This window comes from Phycomyces blakesleeanus, assembly GCF_001638985.1.
Source record: "Phycomyces blakesleeanus NRRL 1555(-) unplaced genomic scaffold PHYBLscaffold_21, whole genome shotgun sequence".
NCBI classification, from domain to species: Eukaryota; Fungi; Mucoromycota; class Mucoromycetes; order Mucorales; family Phycomycetaceae; genus Phycomyces; species Phycomyces blakesleeanus.
The window spans coordinates 537,171-562,550 of record NW_017265154.1 but is presented as its reverse complement, the minus strand read 5'-3'; the positions used below and the strand labels follow the sequence as shown (position 1 = coordinate 562,550).

General features: G+C 35.7%; 8 protein-coding genes across 8 annotated transcripts; 3 read left to right on the top strand and 5 right to left on the bottom strand.

The window, feature by feature from the left end:
* Positions 1 to 601: 601 nt before the first annotated feature.
* PHYBLDRAFT_89734 (hypothetical protein) lies at positions 602 to 1,732 on the bottom strand (the record flags this gene model as incomplete). Its single annotated transcript, XM_018443733.1, has 2 exons — positions 602 to 727; positions 818 to 1,732. Coding segments are annotated over 2 exons (1,041 nt in total), but the record flags the coding sequence as incomplete, so codon positions are not given.
* Positions 1,733 to 2,609: 877 nt separating this feature from the next.
* PHYBLDRAFT_172229 (hypothetical protein) lies at positions 2,610 to 3,266 on the bottom strand (the record flags this gene model as incomplete). The annotated part of the gene is made up of 2 exons (XM_018436759.1): positions 2,610 to 2,710; positions 2,774 to 3,266. 2 exons carry the CDS (start codon positions 3,264 to 3,266, stop codon positions 2,610 to 2,612), a joined length of 594 nt encoding a protein of 197 aa, XP_018287632.1.
* A 511-nt stretch (positions 3,267 to 3,777) lies between these two features.
* PHYBLDRAFT_66187 (hypothetical protein) lies at positions 3,778 to 4,615 on the bottom strand (the record flags this gene model as incomplete). The annotated part of the gene is made up of 2 exons (XM_018441599.1): positions 3,778 to 3,952; positions 4,182 to 4,615. The coding sequence occupies 2 exons, from the start codon at positions 4,613 to 4,615 to the stop codon at positions 3,778 to 3,780; spliced, it is 609 nt and encodes a 202-aa protein (XP_018287631.1).
* A 6,572-nt stretch (positions 4,616 to 11,187) lies between these two features.
* On the top strand, positions 11,188 to 12,304 carry PHYBLDRAFT_126936 (calmodulin). The gene is made up of 4 exons (XM_018429135.1): positions 11,188 to 11,251; positions 11,435 to 11,587; positions 11,736 to 11,848; positions 11,941 to 12,304. The coding sequence occupies exons 1-4, from the start codon at positions 11,249 to 11,251 to the stop codon at positions 12,116 to 12,118; spliced, it is 447 nt and encodes a 148-aa protein (XP_018287630.1). The 5' UTR covers positions 11,188 to 11,248; the 3' UTR covers positions 12,119 to 12,304.
* Positions 12,305 to 14,090: 1,786 nt separating this feature from the next.
* On the top strand, positions 14,091 to 16,348 carry PHYBLDRAFT_182789 (hypothetical protein; the record flags this gene model as incomplete). Its single annotated transcript, XM_018438674.1, has 8 exons — positions 14,091 to 14,146; positions 14,240 to 14,910; positions 14,977 to 15,103; positions 15,199 to 15,386; positions 15,438 to 15,514; positions 15,659 to 15,857; positions 15,994 to 16,068; positions 16,132 to 16,348. The coding sequence occupies 8 exons, from the start codon at positions 14,091 to 14,093 to the stop codon at positions 16,260 to 16,262; spliced, it is 1,524 nt and encodes a 507-aa protein (XP_018287629.1). The 3' UTR covers positions 16,263 to 16,348.
* A 483-nt stretch (positions 16,349 to 16,831) lies between these two features.
* Positions 16,832 to 17,728, bottom strand: PHYBLDRAFT_101810 (hypothetical protein; the record flags this gene model as incomplete). The annotated part of the gene is made up of 4 exons (XM_018427647.1): positions 16,832 to 16,886; positions 16,984 to 17,298; positions 17,409 to 17,525; positions 17,613 to 17,728. Coding segments are annotated over 4 exons (603 nt in total), but the record flags the coding sequence as incomplete, so codon positions are not given.
* A 2,116-nt stretch (positions 17,729 to 19,844) lies between these two features.
* PHYBLDRAFT_116209 (hypothetical protein) lies at positions 19,845 to 21,110 on the top strand (the record flags this gene model as incomplete). The annotated part of the gene is made up of 6 exons (XM_018428509.1): positions 19,845 to 20,020; positions 20,095 to 20,233; positions 20,380 to 20,541; positions 20,629 to 20,664; positions 20,756 to 20,836; positions 20,928 to 21,110. Coding segments are annotated over 6 exons (777 nt in total), but the record flags the coding sequence as incomplete, so codon positions are not given.
* Positions 21,111 to 22,930: 1,820 nt separating this feature from the next.
* Positions 22,931 to 24,577, bottom strand: PHYBLDRAFT_172223 (hypothetical protein; the record flags this gene model as incomplete). The annotated part of the gene is made up of 1 exon (XM_018436758.1): positions 22,931 to 24,577. One exon carries the CDS (start codon positions 24,575 to 24,577, stop codon positions 22,931 to 22,933), a length of 1,647 nt encoding a protein of 548 aa, XP_018287626.1.
* Positions 24,578 to 25,380: the final 803 nt, after the last annotated feature.

Here is a 25,380-nt window from a genome sequence, read left to right as displayed (position 1 = left end):
GAGGACGAGTCGAAAAGACGGCGGAAAGGACGGCGAACGCAACAATGACTTGTATCCAGCTCGAAAGATCCATCTTCTCAAACCAGCCATGTGTTCGAAACAAGTTTTGTAATAAAGTGAATTTCAGACCGACGAGAGAAATACCACTCACAAAGGATACCGAACAAACCCAAATTGCAGTCTTAATCATAATACTCGGAGAGGGCACTAACCAAATTATACCGACCAGAGTAGAAAACAAGAGGACAATACCGACAGCCATGCAGCCAACATCAAACTGTGCCCATATTGCCTCACAGTATTTGATAGTCTCGACCAAAAATGCGTCATAGGCTAAGATTGAATCTTCCAATATAGTCATCAAAAGCTCCTTTGCGTCCAAGTCAGAGGATGATAGGAGGTGGGCAATGGAAATGATATGTTGATCTGCTTGATAGAAGTTTTCAACAATAGGCTGTAATTTCTGAAGGGAAAACCCAGGGTGGTTGGTGTATTTCCCATAGGTGTCAAGATAGTCGTATACCTGAAGTGCATTTATGCGAAATTGCTGGACCATATGTAGCAAGGTATCGAATTTGTCTGAATTGATGTGCGGGTGGATAATGTCCGGAATAATAGCACCTAGATTTCCAAAAGGAATCGGAATACCCAGTAGATAAGAAAGAGTTGGAACGAGATTGATTTGAGAGACAATTGGATGTTGAGAGGGGTCGTAGCCAAGACGTTCCTTTATCCGATTGAGATCATAGCCAAACAAGTTTGAGCGTGTGTGATGGATTCTGTCAAAAAACTGCCGAAAATATTCTTGTCCATCGACTCCACTCAAGGTGAGGTTACGTCCCGAGTAAAGAAACAGGGCGCTCATCAGTTCTTCTACACTCTCTCCACCATGATCACCTTCGACTGACATTCCGTGATCACCCATAACCACCAACAGAGTATCTTGATCCACCTGCTTCACTAGTCTCTCAAGTACAGTATTCATTTCTTTTAATTTTCGTGCCATGTTGGGATGAGAAGGTCCATAGGTGTGACCACAATGATCCACGCCCAAGAAGTGTGCGATTGCAACCTCCCAAGACACACCTTGCTCCATCAATGGCCAGAGATGGGATAAGATACGGTTGTCAACGGTATCAAGATCAAACATCTTGAAACTGTCACTTGCAAATGTTCGGTTTTCCCGGTCAAATGTTTCAGGGAACAAATTGACCCATGTGTCGTCCCCCATAAAGTATATTTCCTTGTATTTTTGGCTTACATGGCGTAGGACATGGTCTTCTCCAACTGCTGATGAAGCAAAGTTTGTGCCGGCATCGATAAATGTCGGTAATGAGCCCGTCATGAGTCCCTTGACACGTTGCATTGTGGTCGTGGGTGGATCGGCTCTGAATTGGAACAAAAGAGATGCCGATGGCTGGGTTTCCTGGAGATGATGAATGATTGGAACCTGATTGAGGTAGTGTTGGTCGGGACTAGTTTGTGGTAACGGTGTGACAAAGTCGAAACGAAGAGCATCGATCAAGATAATAATGAGTCGTTCGAAAGGTTGTCTGGTTGATATGTTTATGTTAGATAGTGGTGATGGATGACCAGGGTTTTGGAGAGGAAATCTTTCCCAGGCATCGTAATGACGACCTTTGAGGTCAAGAGTTTGTCGTGTCAAAAGGAATCCTTTAAGAAAGATGATTATGGCAAATAGTTGGAGTAACGTCAGTCCAACAAGACTTAGGCCCACAGTGGGACTAATGGAGCCTGAGAGACGCATAATGACAATAATATTAATATATATATATATATTTATATGTATATATTATATATTATATGTGTCCTGTCTTGTTTATCTCAATTGATATATGTATATCCTTTTTCTCTTCTCCTTTTGCCTCTCTTTGAATTCTTTGAATTTTGTTTAATTAAATGCAATGCAAATAAGTAAATAAATAGATAAATATATAAATAATTAAATTAATGAATGAATGAATTAATATATGAATGGTTTCCAAAGCTAGAGAGATTAATATATAAAGTCCAATAATTACATGAGTTTGAATTGAGTTGGTAAACCTATACTAAGACAGTCACCTAGAGAAAGATAAAACCAGACTTGCCTGGTGTGGATGAATATAAAATATCGCACAAAGGCTCAGTGGTGGGGGCTATCATGGTTATGAGTATGGTTTTCTTAGAGATAATAATAGTCAAATATATGTATATATGTAATGTATTTATATATATATATGTGTGTATGTATGTATGTATGTATGTATGTATGTATACGTAAGGCGTTAAAGTAGAAATACTTATTGTACATGTTAGTGAATTTAAATATGCATATAATAAGGAGAGGAATCTTAAACAGCAAAGTTGAAGGAACAAGGATAAGAAAGAAAGAAAGAGAGATAGCAAGAAATCCATCAAATAAGAATAATAATAATAATAATAATAATAATAATAGTAGTAGTAGTAGTAGTAGTAGTAGTAGTAGTAGTAGTAGTAATAATAGTAATTGTAATAGTAATAGTAGTAATAGTAATAGTAATAGTAATAGTAATAGTAATAAGAAAGTAAATACAAATTTGTGGACTTTTTTTTTGTTACAGCTCATGTCATCCCATTCCTCGCTTCTTGTTCTTCCTGCCGGGATGAGGAGCACCTTCAACGACGCGTCTGACCAAAGCACAGCATCCATCAGGGGACACTACAGTTTCTGTGGAATGGTTAGTAAAGCGTTCTGTTTATAATTGTTGTTAATATCACAATGAAAGCTTACTTTGTACCATGTTTGCCATACAATAGCCACCTAGATTGGCCTGCCAAAAATGAAAGTCGATGATGGAGGCACCTGTCTGATAGAGATTCTCGAGATCTCTTTGGTGCTTCAATGTGAGGGGATGGAATTCTTGGTCTTTAAGGACACCCCACTCTGGGTGCGATGGTTTAGATGTGTCAAGGACTGGTTCAGGGACTGAAGCTGGAACTGGAACTGGAACTGGAACTGAAGCTACAGCAGGCTGCTGGACAAATGATGAACTTGGGGTGGCAGCGGGTTGGGGATGAATTGTCTGGGCTGGCTGGACAAAGGAATGGAAGGTGTTTGGGATGACCGAGATAGGAGGATAGACCATGTCTTGAGTTGGTTGACTACCAGTCCAGTCCATCAAGATAAGACCATCTTCAAGGACCGGCATTGTGTCTTGATAGTCTTGAACATATGGACGGGCCTGATAGCGTCTGTCTGGATCGTTGGGTGAGTCGTAAGTCATGATGTCAAACAGAATAGCTTGGCTGGGCAGTTGGTTGGTCTGGTAGTATGCATAAGAAAGAAAGCTTCAGCCTTCGCAATCTGCTGCTGCTGGACACACCAAAGAAAAAGAGAGAAAAAAAAAGGAAAAGAAAAGAAGACTAAAAAGAAGATATAAGAAAGAGAAGAAAGAAAGAGAGAAAGAGGGGTGGGAGGTGGAAGACTTATTTATCTTTGAAGATATGTATAGTGAGGTTTGTAAGATAAAAAGGGGACTTGTACTCTCAAGACTTTCGTTTGCGTATGTTATGTAGTCGTAAAAAAACAAGGGGAGTTATTGGGAAACTTTATGCGTCCAGGGCTCAACAATGGGAAAATGGCTATCCTCCATGCTTATGCTCACGAATGCGATTGGATCTAATATTCTTTATTTTATTCTATTCTATTTTACATATCTATATATTTACTCATCCTTAATACGACATTAGGAATCTACACAAATTTCCAGTTATTGGTTATTTGATCATCATAATTCACCATGAATCAGCAAGTTGGACCGTGGGTTCGTAACGATAGTTACAAATTCTGCTAAACTCAGTGTACAAGAACAAAAACAGAAAAGGATCTTGAACCAATGCGTCAGAAGCGTGGTTGTTAGCCTTCGTCATTGAGTAACACTCTGTCTTCATTTTGGTCTCCCTGATACAACTAATCCAACAAGAATCGATATCTTTCACACACCCACAAAAAAAAAGAAGTAAAATAAAAATAAAAATAAAGAAAAAGATTCGATACAGACTCCGGGTAACAATAAAGGAGTACTCTAGAACAGTTTAATTCCAAACAAGAACTTCCAAATGATCTGTCTACTGCCACTACTTGATGAAAACCAGTTGCCAGCTCCTTGTTTATTCAAAAAAGATCTATACAAACTCACCTGAAAGGTACCAGTTGTTTAGACAAGAAACGTACCAGACTAATCTGACTATAATCTTGTCTTTTGTAGCCATCATATACTCGCACTACCACAAACACAATCCACAATACAAATCCAATCACAAATACCCAACGTGTGCTTGTTGGTCTTGAAATACCGCCCACAGTCTCCTGTCGGTCGCGTACACTGACAAGTCTATTATCATCACGCAACCTCCGCCGTCTCCGTGCAGAACTATTGAAGCGACCGGATGATACCACGACCACAGGCTCAGTTTCTTCCTGAGATGTCTGGGCAGATTGGTGGGATTCAACAATCGGATGAAGCTTGTCAGATCGTTTACTTTTAGTGCTCATGCAGGCATCTTTGACAGCAGTTGGTAAATGTCGCCGTTGACGAGATGGTCGCATCCCGACCTCAATTCCAGTGTCCATTGTATTATGTTTAAATTAATAAATGAATAAATAAACGGATGAATAATTGAATGAATGTGTATCTGTTGGATTTTTTTTCTTAAAAAAAAGGGTGTTTTGAATGTGCCGTTGTGTATATTGCGTGCATTTGGCGGAGAATCTGACGTTGGTATTATAAGTCGTTATTTACACCAGAAATTTGTGGCCAAAATGAAAATTAACCCTTTGTTTGTGAAGAACCCAGTATAGGTTGCTCATGTAGTGATAGCTCGATCTACCATATTTGGAAGACGTTCGAGTCCAAAAAATAATAATAGAAGGGTAAAATATTTCTGATATTCATATATGGTATTTCATTTTGATTGCTATCAGCACTGTCCATGAAAATATTGCATTTTATTGCATTGTCTCTTTTATTTAGCTATTCTATAGTCTAGTATATTTTTACTCAAAGAGAAATAATGTATATACATGTATAAGCTATAGTCGGCTAAGAACCTTTGTTAGAGCCTATAAAGTGCATGTTTCTTCTTCTTAATAATGAAAGTAAAGTAAAGTAAAGTAAAGTAAAGAGAATTATATCTCTTGAGTATAGCACTTATTAAATTTATATATATTCGTATATCTGTAAAAATTTTTAAGTTGATCGTTCAAAGTATTTGGGCCGCTCAAGCCAACACTATGTGAATACCTAGTAAATGTGTAATATGTATAAATTTATGTACAAAGTTCTTTATTATTTTGGTTTGCTTTATCTTTATTTATGTAGAAGAATGCCAAGAAAGCAAAGAAGCAAGTCGATCTTCATCAGCCCTTTCTCACGGTCGAACAGTTTAGTACTAGGATCTGGGAGTACAAGGAATCTTCACCCTGTTAGCCAACTTTCTTCCTTTTATACTTATTTATTGATTATCTCTGTAATTATATTTCATCTGTTCCTATTAAAACCGTGATAAGTAGCCGTTAAGCCAAATTCAGACATCTGATTATCCTGAATCAATAACTTATTCTTTAAGAAACCAAGATCTTATTAGTACATCTTTGTGTATATATATATATATATATATACAGCGGTTAAAATTTGATTGAAATGTTTGCAAAAAAAAGGAGAAGTACATTGAGTTTCTTGTGAATCTTGATCACAAATAAAAATTATAAAAGCAATATATTTATTAGATTTTATTCTTCTTATCAAGGCAGATCCTTTGACTAGCTTGTAGACTAGTAAAGTAAATTGGAGAGTATTATATAGTTGTATCCCAAAATGTATTTAAGCAGGCTATAGTTCCCGAGTCTATATAGATTGCATTTATTACAAAGATAGATGTGTTATCTAGATACTATGTAAATATAGCACTATTTCTCGGAATGATACTCATAATCAAACCTCACAAACTATCATTAAGAAGGAATAAGAGACCAAGATAATTGGACATCAAGGTCTTTCACGATATTCACCAAACTAGTATCTATAGTCGATATAAAAAAAAACATAAATATGCTTCTTTGTACATAAAAGGAGAAATCACTCAAAAAGGTTGACAGGATACTGTTAAGAATGTCAAAGGGTAGTAGGCTGAGAATTTCTGTTTTATTATTGTTAGAAAACTGTTAGAATATTCTATAAGTGGTCTTGTTTTTGTGGTTTTTTTTTGTTGCATTCACTTGTTTTGAATTTTAATAAAAAAACAGAATAAATACAAATATGATGGAATTGTAAAGATAGCAACCGAATAATAAAAGGGTTAATGTATTTCAATTAATCAGATAATATATGTAAAGGCAATGATAACAATAATAAGGATGGGTTTTAATAAGACGCTATCAACAGGGGAATAACCATATCCAAAGAGGCACAAGTTGGTTCTTTTAACATCCAAAACTTTCCTTAACAATTTTATATATAAAAAGGGGAAAGGGGAGCGGGGAGTTCAATTCAACCCCCCTCACCGTGTACAGATGAAGGTTATAGAATAATATATACATATATAAAACTATACAATTGTATATGTTTCATTGGATTATTGGTATATTGGTATATTGGTTATTAATACCAAAAGAGATCCAAGCCGTTGAGTGGAAGGCACCAAAAATGGGAAGGAAAGGCTTGTTCTGACTTCCTTTTTTGTTGGGAACAAATGGCTGTAAGCTACCAGCTCATAACTACTTATATATGTACGTGTAGCAATAATAATTCTTATAATCCATGTCCAGGCACTTTTTTCTTCTTCTATAACAAAGAAAGAAGATACCGAAAACAATATATAAAGGCACCATTAGTTTCCAGTATTGAATTGTATCTGTCGACAGTGGTCCTGTTGACATTTGTGGGCGTAGATATTACAACCCACAAAAAAAGAAAAGGAGATGTAGTAAGTAAAGTGTCTTTAATTCAAATATTAGTATCTCATATCATATCATATCATGTAATGTCATGTCATATAATATAGTATAATATAATGTTGCTTATTTTGCTTTTATTGTTATCGATAAAAACTCATTGTAGACTTACAAAGCAAAAGAGGGTTAGTAAAGAACAGTGACTTAAAGGTACAGACTTGGGGAGTAGTTTTCAAAATATACTTTAAAATAACAGCTATCAAAGCCAATGTGTATTATATATATATATATATATATTGTTCAATCTTAGTATTTAGTAAGAACAGCTTCAATAACATCCTTTAAACCTTCCTACTGTATACCTAACAAATAACCCTGTTATCACTATGCTCTTTCCACCTCGATCGGTCTATCTATCTGTATATATTTTCCCCTTGATTTTATTTCTATATGTACTTTCAACAATCTGAGAACCAAATCAAATAACCAAAAAAAAAAAGAGAGAAAAGGTTTGAAAACACAATGGTGTATTTTATATTTTATATTTTATTTGTTAGTAGACACACTTAATTCTCTAGATCAAAAAGAAGCTTGACATTACTGAGGCTTACTTATTTTAACAACTGCAATAATTCTACAAATGACCTTGATATTTAGTAACAAAAGTCCATGAACACCAGTACACTGCCTTATCATCAGTGCATGTATTCTATTTAAACCATTAAGCGTCTATCAAAGCAAACAGAGATCATTTAATATATCTTTAAAAAAAAGAATGAATTCAAATTCATTACATATTCATATACCCAATTTCTTGAAATTATTGAGACGCATGGCGTAATCATTTTCTAAGCGGAAAAAAAAAGTTCAAAAAAATATTAATTAGTTAGTTAGTTTTCACCCGTTAGTAATTGTATTGTCAATATAGATCATACATAATACAATGCAATATTATTTTTGGTATAATTAAAAGGTAGCAAAATACAATTGTGATGCACGGTCGATTATTCTTACATATTTTCTATATATAAATGACCTAACAGTGACAGCTTTGGATATGCCTTAATTTAACTATTTCAAGGCGTACCTTGAACAAACTGATTAAAGCATTGACCAATTCCTATCATAGTACATGACACAAAGGTGCTAATATATACAGAGATTCTGTAAGAATTTCCAAATCGCAACTTGATTCGGAGGTCTCGATGGCAAAAGACGCCAAGCACCGGAATATTAAAGGCAGCCATTTCTATAAGAACAACCGCAAATTTCGGAAAATCGAAACAAAACAAGAGATACTTGTATTTATTGCTTAAGGGTGTCAATATCTTTTTTTAGGAGAGGTTTGGATAAGCAAAAGCTCATTATATAATTCATGAGAACTAGTGAAAGTAATAAAAGACCAACCAAATTTGTTTTTGTCTTTAAATAAATAAATAGTATCCGGGTAAACAAGAAGCCACTGGGATTCCCAAATATTGTTGGCTTTATTGAAATATGTTTATTCAAAATTTACAAAACCACAATCATGGAATAGATATCATGAGCCCTTTGGTCACAAATCTGATTATTGTTCAAATGGTCCGGTTGGGTAAGACACATACAGATTAATTTGATATACAAAGTTACATTTTGACACCTCCTTTTTTTCTTTTTCTTTTAACTGCCTAAACCAGATAGTAGCTGCTTGACTATTCAGAAGAGAAAAAAGAAAATCAAGAATAAGGTCACTACTGCCCAGTGTAGTACATTAGTGAGATAAAACAATAATAATATGATACTAAAGCACGAAAAGTGATGATGCATCAGGTATAATGGTCATTAGTGTCCTCTAGCTGATGAATCACAATCTTACAGTAACATTAAACTTTCGCAAGCTCTTGTTTGCTTTGGAAACAGAAAGAAAGAAAGAAAGAAAGCAAAAAAAAATTGAGAAGGCAAGACAACCAGCAGGGGTAGTGTTAATTGCAAGAAAACCGGGTCCAAATTTGAAAAGTGCTATATTGAAACTTTCTGGCCCAGTTATTGCTGGGTTATATAATGCACATTTTGGAGTAAAGCTAATGAGATGAAAGGAAAAAAAGAGAAAGAAAGAAAGTTGGTTTTAAAGAAGTTACCAACATAACATTGTCCGTATCATTCTGTGACCTTTTCTCCCGAACCACATTTAATTGAAGTATTGTATAGATGCCAGATCACATAGGCTATGATAGTTAAATAACTCTCTTTGCTGCATATTTTATTCAAATAGATACCTTTATTTATTTATTTTCTTGTAAAGAAAATAATAATGAATTGTTCCAGTATTTTCTGGATATAGTGTACTGCAGACTATATAAATCCGACTTCGAAGCCTGTAGCCAATGCGAGTCTATTGTAAATACAATAATTCCTCCTTTGGTTTAAGAGTTTATGAATATGCGTGCAGAAACTAATAAAGCGTTTTTCCCATACAAATACATTGACTTTTATAAATTTTTGATATAGTAATAATATTAATAAAATTAATACCTCATAATTGGCGCTTAAACGGCTTCTTTTCTTTCTTTTTTATTGATTTATTATCTAGTGTTTTAATTCAAAAAGGAGACGATTTAGAAGAATAAACCAGACGTTTCCCAAAAAATAATAATAAAAAATAGATGAGACGAGTGAAAACAAAATATTAGACAATCCAATTATTTTGTGTGAGTGTGTACATTGTAATTAATTAGATTTCTTAAAGGTACATATGTATTTTTAGTATTGTAGAATCGGGCTTGTGTTTACTAAATGAATATAAGATTTTGGGGGGGTTTTTTTTTGTAACATCTCAAAGAGACATTATTTATAGTTGAATCACATTTTGCTCTAAAGCCTTTCTTTTGTACATTTCTATAGGTAACAGGGTGTAACTATTATTTTTTTTCTCTATGATTGTGGTAGCTAAAAGTTCAATCACTGTGGTCGGATGAAGGCTGCAATACGTTCCGCGACTCATAAAACTTGTAGCCAACGTATATACTTTCGTGTCACATACATTTGCTTTATTGAAACATATTTTTTCTTCTTCAGGAACAGAAAGATAACCCTGTGTTTCTTTTAGAGAATTTCATTGATGAGATCTTTTTGGTTAAATACTTGTTTGTCTGGTGTTGATCATTTAGACCTGATATTTTTTATATATTTTCTTTGGACAGGAGCTAGCCACTCGTACATAGATCATCGTAAGTAGGATTGCCTTTGTTAGCGTAGTATATTCTCATCGCTGGGTCAGTGTTAACCTTTTCTATTAAAGAAATTTGGCAAATTTATCTTTGTTGGCTGTTAATGCTTAGAATTCTTCAAAAGATTCGATTATTTAGAATACAAGTATCGATCTGTTACATATTATGGTATATAGCCTCTTTGTTTAATGGAAGGCTATCGATTGATTTGTCCTAAAACTGCTTATTTATCAATGGTCGTCTGCAGTACACTTACATACGACTTCAGGTGTTACTGTTGTAATAGATCGAGCCTTTGGTAACCTAATTATTCGCTGAGTGCAAGTTAAAAATATTACGGATCATATTTATTTCAGTATACAGAAACAGTGTTTTGGTCATATCTTTAATGTTTCTTAACAGTTTCCCTGCTTGACATTGTTTTTTTTTAAAAATAATAATAATAATATAGTTTGAATGATTAGGAAGAGTTCTTGTAACTTTTTGAAAAACCAAAAAGCTACCTGATGAGCATACTTTATATTGGTTGGTTTAAACGAACAATATTGAAAGTCTGATCTCGATAGCGGAGAATTAAATACTTGCAAGCACTTGATTATATATATATATATACTTTTATATTGGATTCTATTCAAACCCAATACTAGAAAGTTAAAGAAGAGTATAGGTGCACTAAACCAGCTGCTCAATTACCTTGTACTCAAAACAGGTAAATAGGTTACGATTTGCTAAAAATAAAATACAATTGTATTGTATTATCTAATTATTTTTTTTGGTCAACTTGTTTCATTTATGTTTGCAACCGTCTTGCTTTTTGGTCTTTGGTTTTTTTTTTTTGAAGTGTCTAATTTTAGATTAATTGTAGATGAGCAAGATGTGCTCTTGTATTACCACTCTTTATATATATCTATATATAATACATATATGAATCTATCAAATTTACGTCACAAAAATCCGTTTTTATGACATCACGCAATAAATGGGCACAAAGTGTGAGGCGCACCAAATATGGTTGCAATATTTTATTTTTTTTTATTTTTTAAAAAAAAGGCTATAATTTCTCGAGATCATTTTTAAGAAATCTGTGCTCTCTTCTTTGTTTTTCACAATGGTAAATGCACCAACTAAATAATTATTATATTTACCAAAGAAAAACAGCTGTTGGTGCTTTATTGTACTATTTTTTTTATTTTTTTATTATTTTTTTTGCTGTTATTCTTGATTTATATATATATTTTAAAAGACGTGTGTAGAGTGTATTTTATTAACAAAAAAAAACATTTTGAAATAATAGGCAGACCAACTTTCCGAAGAGCAGATTGCCGAATACCGCGAGGCATTCCAATTATTTGATAAAGATGGTGATGGTACCATTAGTGCCAAGGAACTCGGTGTTGTCCTTCGTTCTTTCGGAATGAACCCCAGTGACCAAGAGTTGCAGGATATGGTAAGAAGTTTTTATTTTTTATTTTGTTTTCCTATCTGCACACAAAGGGCGACAAATCAACAAATATATATATATACATATATATTTTGGAGTCTAACGAAAGTTCTTTTATTTATATTCATTTAAAATAATATTACTAATAATAAAGGTTAACGACGTCGATGCCGATGGAAATGGTACCATTGACTTTCAAGAGTTCTTGGGTTTGGTCAAGAACCTCAAGACTGATAATGACGCCGATGACCTCAAGGAGGCATTCAAGTAAGCAACTATTGCATTGATATTGATATACGCAAATAATAATAAAACTGTTACTTAAATCTTATTAATCTAACATATAATTAATTATTTAGGGTGTTTGATGCTGATGGCAATGGTTTGATTGATCGCGAGGAGTTGCGCAGAGTCATGGCTTCTCTCAACGAGGCTTTGTCCGAGGAAGAACTTGATGCTATGATCAGAGAAGCTGATGAGAACGGTGATGGACAGATTAGCTTTGAGGAGTTCAAGTCCATGATGGGTGGCAAGTAAAAAGAGAAAAAAAAAAGAAAGAAAAGAAAAGAAAAGAAAAGAGAAAATATAATATAATATAATATAATATAATATAATATAATATAATATAATATAATATAATATAATATAATATAATATAATATAATATATAATATATAATATATATGAAGATAATAAAGTATATCTACACAATTAAACAACATGCTTGAAAGGGGAGGGATTGAGAGGGAGATAGAAGGGGTTAATAAAAAAGGCTCAGGTCTTTATGAGAAATACAGGTAGATATGCATCTGTGTATATCAGATCAATAAATATCTTTATCTGATAAGATGCTTTGATGTACAGTTTAGGCTGTCTTTTTTTATTTTTTTATTTGATTTTTATATATAAAAATAACTGTTATTCAATAATTTTTGTTATTCTTTGGTTAATTACATCCTAGAAGGTGGGGGGATGTCAAGCATTAACCAAAGCCTTGTCCAAGTCAAAGCACATCTAAGCACGTACAAGGGGACCCTTTACCCCTTACATCTGTCTTTGGTGGGTTTAGGCTTTGACCTGTACCTCGAATTTAGCAAGCTCAGACCCAAGAGTCAGGCGTCTCACCAATTATTACACCCCTCCTCCTCCTCCTTTTACCCTAGTTTCCCTTTAACCTTCCCTTTTCACTCTACATATTAAACTACAGCATCACTTGGCTAACAGTGCTATGACTTGTATTTATTGCATTTATTGTTACTGATTTGTTAAAGCATCTACCAAGAAAGAAAGAAAAGAAAAAAAGTCCCCGCATATCCCCCTTTTTTTTGGGTACCGGGCTCAGCAGCTCTTTAAAATAATCATTTTATTGGATCGTTTCAATAATTGATTTTGTGCACAATGGATTCTTGGTACGTAGGCCATTTACGGAGGTCAAATACACTTTTCAACAAAGTCATGTTATGTCCCCTGTTCAAAGCTTAAATAGGGTCATTTTGAAAAGTAAAAGTTGCTGTTTTGAGTTTGATGTCGTGCAAATATATATACATACATATACATATAAAGATCTTGTCCAAATATCAAATTTCTTTACAAAAATTGACAAGGATATGCTCTTGATAAGCAAGGAGTTGAGCCGATGGATATTGTTGTTAGCAAACGAGCTGTTCACTGCCAAAAAAAAAACACGAGTTCTCGTACTTAATTCCTAATGGACAACTCTTCAGAAAACCTTTTTTTTTTTGATTTTGTAATGTACCTAACAAAAAAGTAGGGAAGATGTTACTATGAAGATACTCGAAGCTTTTTTGAAAAAAAAAAAAAAGATTCATTTGAAATTGGATTGATGAGAATTATTTCTGTTATAAGTGAAGTAGCCGAAAGATTAATGTAAAGACTTGTAGACTTTAACGTTTGTAGACATAATACTTATAATTTCATGAAAATTCAATTCAATTTATCAAGCAAACAGCCGCAATTATATCCTATAGAATGAAATAGCGAGTAAAGAGGAGTACCGGGGATATATTGTAATCAAAATGGATGCAGTACTCAATAGATAGGATGAAAGATACCAAGCATATGATCAGAAAAAGTTGTAGAAGAGAGGGGTTGGATCGATAGATACGATGGCTATATATCGGCTCAGCGATAATTCTCTCAAAATATACACATATGTATGTTATACTGTATATATAAAACAGAAATTTTAGTCCATGTTGATATATTCTTACCGTCTTATTGTGCTTATGCTCAAGCGGGTGGTCAGGGTGAGTTGTCTGTACACACAAAATCTATCGACCTTATGGAATAATCTGTATCTAGACCAAACAAACGCCTGTCCTTCTTTCTTTTCTTCGGTTATGAATTTTGGCTTTTGAATATTAATATACAAAATTTAGCCTGAACTTCTTTGAACACGTCACATCTCTTTATACTTCCAGTACCCCATTCTACTTAAGTTGTATTAAAAAAAATTAATTTAATTTTATTTTATTTGTTTTAAAAAAAAATGAGTAACACCACTAGACCAAAAGTATTGACTATCGCAGGAAGCGACAGTGGGGGGTAAGATACATACACACACACATAGAAGCATACTGCACATATGTATCCCGGACGCTCTATCCTCACAATGTAAAACATCCTTTACACTTCAAGTGGGGCTGGAATTCAGGCCGACATCAAGACCCTTACTTCATTAGGTGTTTATGCATCCTCTGTCCTGACCTCGGTGACATCACAAAATACCCTCGGTGTAAATGGAATTCACGACTTGCCGGTCGACTTTGTCAAAAAACAGCTTGAAACTGTCCTAAGCGACATTGGTGCTGATGTCGTAAAGACTGGCATGCTGTCATCGTCTGACATAATCAAAGTCGTTGTGTCAGTCCTCCAAGACTACCCAAAAGCCGGTAGCAAACTCATAGTAGACCCTGTAATGGTTTCGACCAGTGGATCACGTTTGTTGGCCAAAGATGCGGTCCAGACATTTGTTGACCTTTTATTACCCGTAACCTTTATCTTGACCCCAAATGTACCTGAGGCGGAAGTTATCCTTGGCAAGGCCGAGGGATCAATTAAAACACATGAGGATATGTGCGAAGCCGCAAGACAAATTGGATCCAAAGGAACAAAGCATGTGCTGGTGAAGGGCGGCCATTTGCCTTTTGATCGGGATGGTTGTCGTGTGGTAGTTGATGTCCTCTACACAACCGAGACCGGCGAAATCTATGAAATCGTAAACCCTTATATTACTACCAAGAACACACACGGTACTGGATGTACTCTTTCTGCTGCTATTGCAGGTGAATTGGCAAAAGGTCTTGATGGTAAGTACTATGGGTGAATAGAAACACAAAAGATAAATAAACAAATCTAATGCAGCCGTATTATAGTCCTGCCTGCTGTTATAAATGCCACTACTTATATTCAGCACGCTATCGAAGACACATTGGAAGATATTGGCCAGGGATCTGGTCCAGTCAACCACTTTCATGGGATCCGTAGCATGCCTTACGCTGGGTATGTGTATATGTGTATGAGCACAACCGTTTGTTTGTTTGTTTCTTGGTTAGAATTGCTGAGAGTGGATCGCTAATTTATTTCCTTGGTTCTAGAAAGAGTTTTGTAAAGGCCCTGAGAGATTCGCTTCCAAAGGGAATGTGGAGCGAATTTATCGATCACCCATTCGTCCGTGGTATTGCAGATGGCACTCTTCCAAAGGAATCTTTTATTCACTACATTAAGCAAGATTACATGTATCTGCAACATTACGCTCGCAGTGCTGCCTTGGCTGCCTACAAATGTAAGGGGTGATACTGTAATTGGACAAATGATACTCATCTTAAGCGAACAGCACCAAATATTGACATGTGTGCACGTAATGCAAAGATTGTTTTGCATGTTCACGGTGAAATGCAATTACATCTCAAGGTAAAGCAATGTTTCTTTTTCCCGTTGTTGTTAAATGGGCTTGTTGGATTATCTTGCACTTCATATAATTATTTTTTGCTTAAAACCAAACAATCAAACAATCAAACAATCAAACAAACATACTCTGTACTTATTTTCAATTAGTACTGTACCGACTGGGGAATTAGTGAAGAGGAAGTGCTGTCCACTCCTGAGAGCGTGTGTAATGTAGCCTACACTCGGTATGTTCTGGACAAGGGTGCAACTGGCGATCAATTAGATTTGCAAGTGGCTATGGCACCATGTCTTTTAGGTTATGGTGACATTGGTATGAAGCTGTTCAATTGTCCAAAGACCAAGAGAGGTAATGTATAATATATAAAATGCATCTTTGTATGTATTTATGTAAGCCATTGAAGAGTTACTGATCATATATGTATATATTTTTTTATTTATTTATTACTTTGTTTTAATAATAATAATAATTAATAACAAATTAGAGGGAAACCCTTACTGGACCTGGATTTCCACTTATGCCGACAAGCCTTACCAGGAGGCTGTGACACTTGGAAACGGTAAGGAATCAAAAACAAAAGTTTAAATAATCCCATCAACTAAATGCCCCATAACTTCATTAGAGCTTCTTGAAGAATTAGCTCTTCACAGTGTCTCGACTTCGGTTTCTCGTTTCAAAGAGGTTTGCGAGACTTTCAAGCAGGCTACTCAACTAGAGATTAAGTTTTGGGAAATGAGTCTCCACTGCTTATAATTCATTTTACTATTATTTTTCCTCTTCATTCATTTTTAGACAAATTTCATAATATGCCACCTTTTGTTTTTTTTTTAAAAAAAAGAAATAACTCTATGTTTATTGCTTTGGATGTAAAGAATGAAGCAAAGGAGATGATTGACAAATATGATTTGTATGATAATGTCGATGATGGGGATGAGAGAGAATTTTTTAAGACGAGGGATGAAATCAATGCTTTTTCCCTTTCTTTTTTGGTTTAAAAAGAGAAAGAAAGAAAAGATAAAGATAAAGAAAAGGGATATTTAAGGAGTGGTTTGAGAAGGATGGGGCGTAGACTTTGCAAGAGGTTCAAAGTCTCTACTTGACCGTGATTCATGGACGGCTGTGAATGGTAAATTTTTTGAGGGATCATCATCCGTGAGATCTTTAGCTGATAAAAGAGCCTCCTGACTGTCTGTTTCGTGTACTTGTAATAGGCCAAAAGAAGAGCCACGACGGCCATTATCATCCTCTCCTTCTTCTGATAACAGGTTCTCTGCATCTTCTTCGTCTCGAGATAATCGAATAGGCTTTTTGTCCGATTTGTGCTTTACAATGGTATCGACAATCCAGAATTGCATTATGTTCATCACCAAAGGGAATCTAATAGATTGGGAAATTTAGGGTGTTAGTCTTTGTACCAAGATGTGTATTTCCACCTTATTTTCTCTTTATATAAAAATAAAATAAAGAAGCTTACATTAACATCACAAAGACCACCTGTAGCTTATAATTTCCTAATGTCCACTGTAATACCCATCTTCCAAAGTCTGATATCCAAGGACAAAGGTGAAAGAGTAGTACGACGACGAATTTCATCAACACCAGACTTAAAATATACAGCACCAGCTGTTTTCCCCATTGTTTAAGCTGATTCGACATGGGCGGGTTTCCATACACACCACTCTCAAATCCGGTCCAACTAAAGTACGAGGTGATGTGTTTAAATCCTGACAGGATGAGCCAAAGAATAACAACCCCCAAAGTCGTGTCTACCAAGATATTCAAAAAATACCTATACAGTGGTAATAATGAATACCACATAACGCACAGCCACACAGCCACACAGACTTTTCTTTTTTTCCTATTGTTCTCCAATTAAGGTCCCTTATTATCCAACCTTACCACACACATGGGTTTGACTGTTCTCCATCTGGGTTAGCGCCAAATATATAAGCAGCTACTACATTCAGTGAATGGATGACGATTCCACCGACAAGTTGCTTGCTAACGTCAAATGCCCTAAAATTTTCTGCATTGTCAGAATGAAAGAGATTGACAGAAACAGAGCTAAAATAAAACGAACATAGAAAAGAAATAAGTATTTACCAAATGCGTACTGGCCGTTGTGGCTTTTCTCTTTGGCGTTTCAAGACAAGCGTTGAAAATGCAGCTGTGGCTAGACATAATTGAATAAAGATGGCGAATCCATCCATCAGCTTGCATCCCGCCTGGGATTCATCACCATCCTCAGCTGGCAGATCTCTGTACACCAGCATGCCGAAAGTAATATATATATATATATGTAAAAAAAAAATAGATAAAATAAAGGGAGGAGAAGAAGCTATCCCCAGCGAGTTTAGGCTTAGCTTAGCACGAGTCTTTTATTAACTTCCAGTGACGTAGAAAGCCGGATCACAGTGTCAACGCCCAACCTAGACTCCACTGTTCCCACTTGCCTCATTTTTTTTCCCTTTTTCTTTTCTTGAGCATTCTAAAATTGGAATTTCGGTAGTTGAATTTACTTGACCTTTTTTTAGTATTTCGTGGACAAATAAAAAAAAACTGTTCGTCATGTCAGATCCCTATGATGCCATTCAATTCGGACAAGTACAAAAGTACATTAGGAACAAAGAGCTCAAACTCAAGCAACAAGAAGACAAAGTGTGAGTTAGAAGGAGAAGAATTGTAAAGGAAACAAGAGTGACCTTTTATATTTTCTTTAACAGTGTCTTGCAGGCAAGCCAGGAACGTCCGCAGTTGTTTAAAGGGATATCCATTTATGTCAATGGATATGCACCTCAAAGTGAACTAAGAAGGCACATATTAGAACATGGCGGAGACTACCAACAGCACTGTAAGTTGACATTAGATATTAATATTAATGCATGTTTTTGTGTGTGTGTGTGTGTTTTTTTTTGTGGATAATGTGGGCTCATATTCTTTATGTCTATTTTAGTAAAAAAATCGTCAGTAACACACATATTAGCCACTACTTTGACTAATGCAAAAATAGAATCATTGAGGTGAGAACCTAGATAGATGGATATATACGAGATCAAAGGTCAAAAAAAAAAAGGATTACCATAGTTTAGGTCAAGGCAATTAAATAGCTAGACCTGTGGTATTATCATAGGAATTATAAAGTGGTTGATCCAAGCTGGGTCACGGATTCTATTGCCGCCGGGCGACTATTACCGTGGACACATTATCGTCTTGGATTCTCAAAAGGTCCAGAAGATCAAAGCACAATGGAACAGAATGAACCTGTAAAAGAAACTGAGCAAGGGGAAAAAAGAAAGCGTGAAGAAGAAGAAAGAGAAACTGTTATAGAGAGTGTATCGCCAGTACAGATAAATACAATCATATCACAGAAAGACAAAAATAACAAATCTTTGGATGAAGACCATGATACGCATCCTGATATTATCAAGAATTATTATAAAAACTCTCGATTACATCACCTCTCGGCGTGGAAGGAAGAGCTGAAAGATAAGGTGCGCCGATGGAACCTGGAGAATGCAGGCTTTAAAGGTCGAAATAAAAAGGGAAAACGTCCAGAAAACCATCGTGTAGTCATGTAAGATCAAATGCAAAGTTAGGTCTTTATCATTAGGTCTCCTAAAGAGAATTTATGTCGGTTATATTATTGTTTTTAGGCATATTGATTTTGACGCATTCTTTGCGTCTGTGAGTCTCTTGGATAGACCCCATCTTAAAGATCGACCGGTAAGAGATACTTTGAATATTAAACTATTGTGTTGCATAGAATAATAAGATTGCTTCTTTTTTTCTCTTATAGGTGGCTGTGGCTCATTCCAAAGGAGCCAAAGATGATTCGTCTAGCGAGATTGGTAACTACTCCAGTAGACAATACCCAACTCCAGAATCTAACTGTTAACGGCTTCTTCACTAATATTATAATAGCTTCCTGTAATTATATTGCAAGACAGTTTGGCATTCACAATGGAATGATGTAAGTTTATTTTACTTTTATTTATTTTTGTTCAAAACAGACAAGCTCTTTAATAGATATACATGAAATATTTATGGATCCCTGTATTGCACAGGATGAGTACGGCCAAGATAAAGTGTCCAGAGCTTCAATCAGTACCGTAAGTACCTTTTTTTTGTTTTATTATTATTTTGGTATAAATATCAACTATTTTTTTTTATCATATCCACCAATACTTTTGTCTCTATCTCTCTTTCTCTCTTTCAAGGTATGAATTTGAAAAATACAAAGCCGTGTCAGATACATTCTATCAAGTAAGTTGGGCCATACGATTCATATAAGTATTAATATGTGGCTCTGCCGAGAAACAGATTATTTTTGAGTATGCAGATGAAATACAAGCAGTTAGTGTGGATGAAGCTTTATTAGAGGTTGCCTCTCACGTTACACAACCGGGCACGGGCCAAGAAATGGACTTGGCTACACAGATCAGGGATAAGATTCGGAGCAAGACTGGGTGTAATACGAGTGTTGGAGTAGGACCTAACATTCTTATTGCAAGGTATTATGGATGCTTACACAGTCATTGCATATAAAGTGGTCTGTTTATCCGTTCCTTTCTTTCTTTTCTTTTAGATTGGCTAACAGACGTGCTAAACCAAATGGACAATATATCTGTGGTCTTGATCAAATTCAGGATCTATTGAGCTCAATCGAAGTAACTGATCTTCCTGGAGTAAGAAAAACAACTTATCCACTTCCTCGCTACTTAAAAGTACTGAATAAGAAAAAGTTAATAATATGGTATATGGCTTTTTTTCTTTTAGGTGGGTCGAGCAATGAAAAGTAAATTATATGAGATGGTAAGTATTATACTCGATAAACAAGATTCTCCAATTAATCATAAGTTCATATGGCTAGGGTGTCCGGATAGTAAAAGATCTTGCCCTAGTTCCATTAAGTAACCTACAAGCAAACTTTGGTACAAAAATTGGGCAGACTCTCCACAATTTCTCAAAAGGAATTGACGATCGGCTCCTTTCTACGCATCCTACACGCCAGTCCGTGAGTGCCGAAGTTAATGTAAGAAATTAAGGCTTAAACTCGAAGCTTAAAAACACTTTATTGAAATAAGGACTAATTATGATTCCTTTTTATGTATACATATAGTGGGGTATTCGATTTGAAAACGAAGAAAAGGCAAAAGTAAATCATTGAAAACAAATAGCACCCCAAATTCAGCTTTTAGTGCAAACCAAAAAAAAAAAGAGATTATCTTTATCAATAATATCTGTAGACTTTTATCGATGACCTTGCAAAAGAGGTTAGCGAACGTCTCGACTCTCAACAAATGAAAGGAAGGTCAATTACACTCAAAGTGAGTTTTTTTTTTAAAAAAAGAAAAGGTGTAGTAAAGCCAACTATATACATTTGATTAACTACCCCAATCTAAAACGTTTTTTTTGTAGATTATGCGTCGTAAGTTAGGCTCAGGTGCACCTCTTAAGTATCTTGGATATGGTGATTGTGACACTTTCTCGAGATCAACTGTTCTACCGCGGGCTACTGATGATAATCAAGTTATTGCAAAAAATGCATGGAATTTGTACAAACAGCTCAATTTCACTCCGAGTGATGTGCGAGGTCTGTGAATAATTTTTGCCCAATATTGATATGTATATATACAAATGCTAATAAGAATCTTACTTGAACATAGGTGTAGGAATCCAAATACAAAAGCTTGAAGCCGCTTCAGTTTCGGGCAAGTTTTTTTGTTTTTTTTTGTTTTGTTTTGTTTTGTTTTTTTTAAAAAAAAATGGGATGAAGCCTATGTTTGGTTGATAAAACGAATATTCTTACAATTATGGCTTGTGTTTTATGATCGTTTAGATAAAACACAGTTCTTTGGTGCTGTGCCATTAAATACAGAACCTGTTGCTTCAAGGAGTCTAGGCAAGACAAAAAATGACGAGAATACGACAGTTTATGAAAAAGAAAAGTCATCTATGGTAACAAGAAAAAAAATGTTATTATAGTTATAATACATATTCTAATTTTTGCTGTAGATGGTAGACAGGGATGTGTTTATACAACTTCCGGAATCCACGAGACTTGAGATTTCTGATGCTTACAAAGTGGTGTTTATGGAGAAAGAAGGCACAAGCTCGGCCGTCAATACCCCAACATGGTCTGAGAACCGGCCCGAGTGCATTGGTGGGTCATCAACAGCGGCGATGGGGCATTCAGAAACATCTGAGCTGTATGTATCACCGGTGCCAGACAACGATATACTAGACCAGCCTTCGTTTTCTGACCTACCTCCATGGTCACAACTTGATCCTACGATGTTATTGGCTCTTTCGACTGAGATGCAACAACAGATCCTCAAACAGTATGGTCAGATACACGAACATCACGACAAGAAGCTCAAGATAAATCATCGAGATTTTGAAACTGAAAATAAATTTCAAAAAGAATCAAGAAACAGGACTACGGCAGGCGGCACAACCAAAAATACATTAACCCAAATGTTTTCGCGTAATTATTATGAAGACGAAGATGCACCGCTAGATATGTCAGCCGTAAACGAGTTGCCTGCAGGTATAAAAGGAGCATAGCTATAATAGTAATAATAATAATAATAATTTAACAGTAAAAATAGGCAAAAAATAATAATCTTGTTTTATATTATATTCGGCTAATATAAATACATTGTATTATGTGAGACAGATATAAGAGAGGAAATATTAGAAAATGAAAGGAGAAAAAAGAACCGTCAAAAGAACACCAGCAGATCAGATGTCAAGGTAAATTGACAGGAAGATGAAGTATGGAACAATACAAGAGACTCACATGGAGATACAATGGGCATATGTACGTTTATCTGTGTGTGTGTGTGTGTGTGTGTGTGGGCATGTCAAAAAAAACGTATATAGAAGAAGCATACACCAGCTGATGTTGAGACACGACCTAGTTTTTGTGAGCCTAAATTGATGGGGTTGACAGATATTCGGGACATTCGTGTGCTTTTAAAAACATGGGAGAGAACGCCTGAGAATATCAGACTATTGACGGAATTTGTGATGAAGCTTGCTCACAACAAGGATTTGGATAAGGCTCGGTTGGTTGTTTTGTCCCTTGATCAGGTGTCCAATGTAGCTGCCCAAGGAACCGATCCACAGTCATGGCGTGCTGAAGTGGAGGAATTAAGACTAGCCTTGAAAGAGCACGTATTCAATCACTACCGCTGTAATTTACGGTTCTAAAACAAACCAAGAGACTATTGGAAAACAAAAACAAAAACAAAACAACCTTGTGTTCTACCCACTAGTCTTATTTTATTTTATTTTATTTTTATTTTTATTTTTATTATGAAATACTCTTGTAAATATTCACAGACAAAACAAAAGGAGTAATAGCTATGTCTGGGAAAAAATGTGTTTATGTGTGTATGTACTTTAATAAAAAAAGGCTAAGATGAAATAACAGAATGATGAGGGCTGGTATATCTAGAGGTAGCTACGGAATTTGTGAGCGGTGCCAGAACAGGAGTGTCTTTAGGTGACATTGAACGATGCTCAAGAATGGAATCTCTTTTAGGTTGCTCTTCTTGCTGATAGTTGGTTGTGCAGCAGTCTGTAGCTTCATTGGACTTAAAAAAAGAGGAATCATTGTAGAGGCTGGATAGTGGGATTGATCCTAGGGTAGAAATTGAGCTTGGTGATTCCTTGGTTTCTATATCATAGCGATGGACTCCTAGTTGAAGAGGAACAATCACGCCAGTCTGAGACGAGCTTTCGTTTTCGTGGTTGATGTTGTTTGCATTGTAGGAGATTTCAGGTGTGTGCATAGGAAAATGGGAATATGAAGGTGTTTGAGTAGATCCATAATCGGATGCATCCATAATATTGGCTTGCGTGCCCATATTCCACATATCACGCTCCATCCAATTTGCAGGAATAGGCGTCATAGTAGACGGATGCGAGAGAGTAGAGTAGATATTGATATTTGATCGTCGAAGGGCTGATTCACCCGAATTATCATCATCACAGTCCATACTTCCCAATGAAGAAGTAAAGATCGAAAGACCTGGAAGGGCCTGGGAATGATATGGCGGAATAGCTTCTGGGGTGTTTTGATATTGTATACCGTGCATTGCTACAGAAGAATAATTCCCAATGGGTCTCTGTTGAAAAATTGGTTGCGAAGGTTGTTTAAACACATTTTGTGATGAATAAAAAGCACCAGCAGAAGAAGTTTCGACTGTAAGATCCTTGCGGTACATATTAGAAGGAACACGATGGTGAAGAAACACTTGCTGGCTGGTTTGGTTCAATGGGTACGCTGGTGGAAGTGAAGTGGAAGAAGGGGCTGTGTCGATCCATGTTCCAGGCGAAGTATTGGAACCATAGCTATGATCAGGCTCGACCTCTTCCAGGAGCTTTGAATGACGCTGTTGAGAGCGTGTCATGATCCCTGACTGAAGAGAAGTTGTTGTAGCTTTTTTGGGCATAGATCCTTTCTTTCCTCGTTTCTTTTTGTTGCCGGTTGCTGTAGGCTGGATACCATTGAAGTTATTGTTGTCATTTTGGGGTGCATAAGAGTGTGATGTACTGGCCGACGACACCGATGAAGACACAACGAATCCTCTCAGAGGATCCTGTAGTCGAGCTTCTTTAACTACAGACGGGCGATTTGACCTACGAGACATACCGATCGGAGCAGGCACCATACTGAGGTGTCTATGGGAAGGTAAAGATGTAACCAACGGAAGGTCTTCACCCAACCTGACTGGTGGGAAAACATCGACAATTCCTTGCTTTTCCAATAAATCTTTGATGTAGCTCGAGAAGATTTTTCCGGGGTTGTTTGCGCTCTCTGGATCGACCGATACCAAATCTGCGCGCATAAGCATTGGTAGATCTGTATTCTTGCTGTTACAATCTACATCATTAGGCAGAATATCGATAGCTAGACCAGGAACGAGCTCAAAGCGAGTTGCAACACCTTTTGCATAAATCGCCAATAGTTCGCGTGTAGTTTCTTGCCCAAGGTTAATCCAATTTCCGTTTCCAATGTACAGCCGGTAGCAACAATTGTCTTCTTGATAAAGGCTCATTATACAATAAATCAATAAATAGAATATTATGGTGCCGATGAATAAGAAGAAGAATAAAAAGAAGAAGAATAAGAGGGTTATTTTTAATTATTATTATTTTAATACTGATATATATAGTGTCCTTTAAGCGAGAATGGTATTTGTCAATGTCAGTGATATGTTGTCGCAAAAAAAAATATAAGAAAAAAAGGGGGACTTGGATCAATATATCATCATTATTGTGAGTTTAATTATATCTTGGAACGAGAGATTAGGTATTCAAACACTAGGCCTATATCTACAGAACAATCTAAAATGCTCAACAAAGCAAATTATGTTGATATTCAAAGGCAACTCAAGACATCTCATTATAAAATGATTCTTTAAAGAAATGAGGAGTCAACAGCTTCCCGCATAGAAATCTCCTTGACAACAGCTATCGTGCACGTGATTATTATATGTGGTCGAAGGGTACCAAAGGGTTTCTTAATAATAATAAAAAATTAACCTTTTGATTATATAGAATGTTTTGAAAGAAAGAAGAAAAAAACTTATTTTACTCAGTGTACAGCTGCAGAAAGAATCGCTTGAGGCAACCTTCTGTAGACGTGGGCTCTAATTACACAACTCGATAAAGATAATGGATTAATAGACCTTGGGATTATGCTAAAAGAAAGGATATATAGGTGTATTATATATACTAGTAGCACAGTGCATTTACACGGTAGCTCATTTATAGGCTCAAGATTTTAGTATATCTAGAAAACATTTACAAGTGTCTTTATTTAGGAAAGTGTCGATTCTTCAGAATACACTTATTAAAT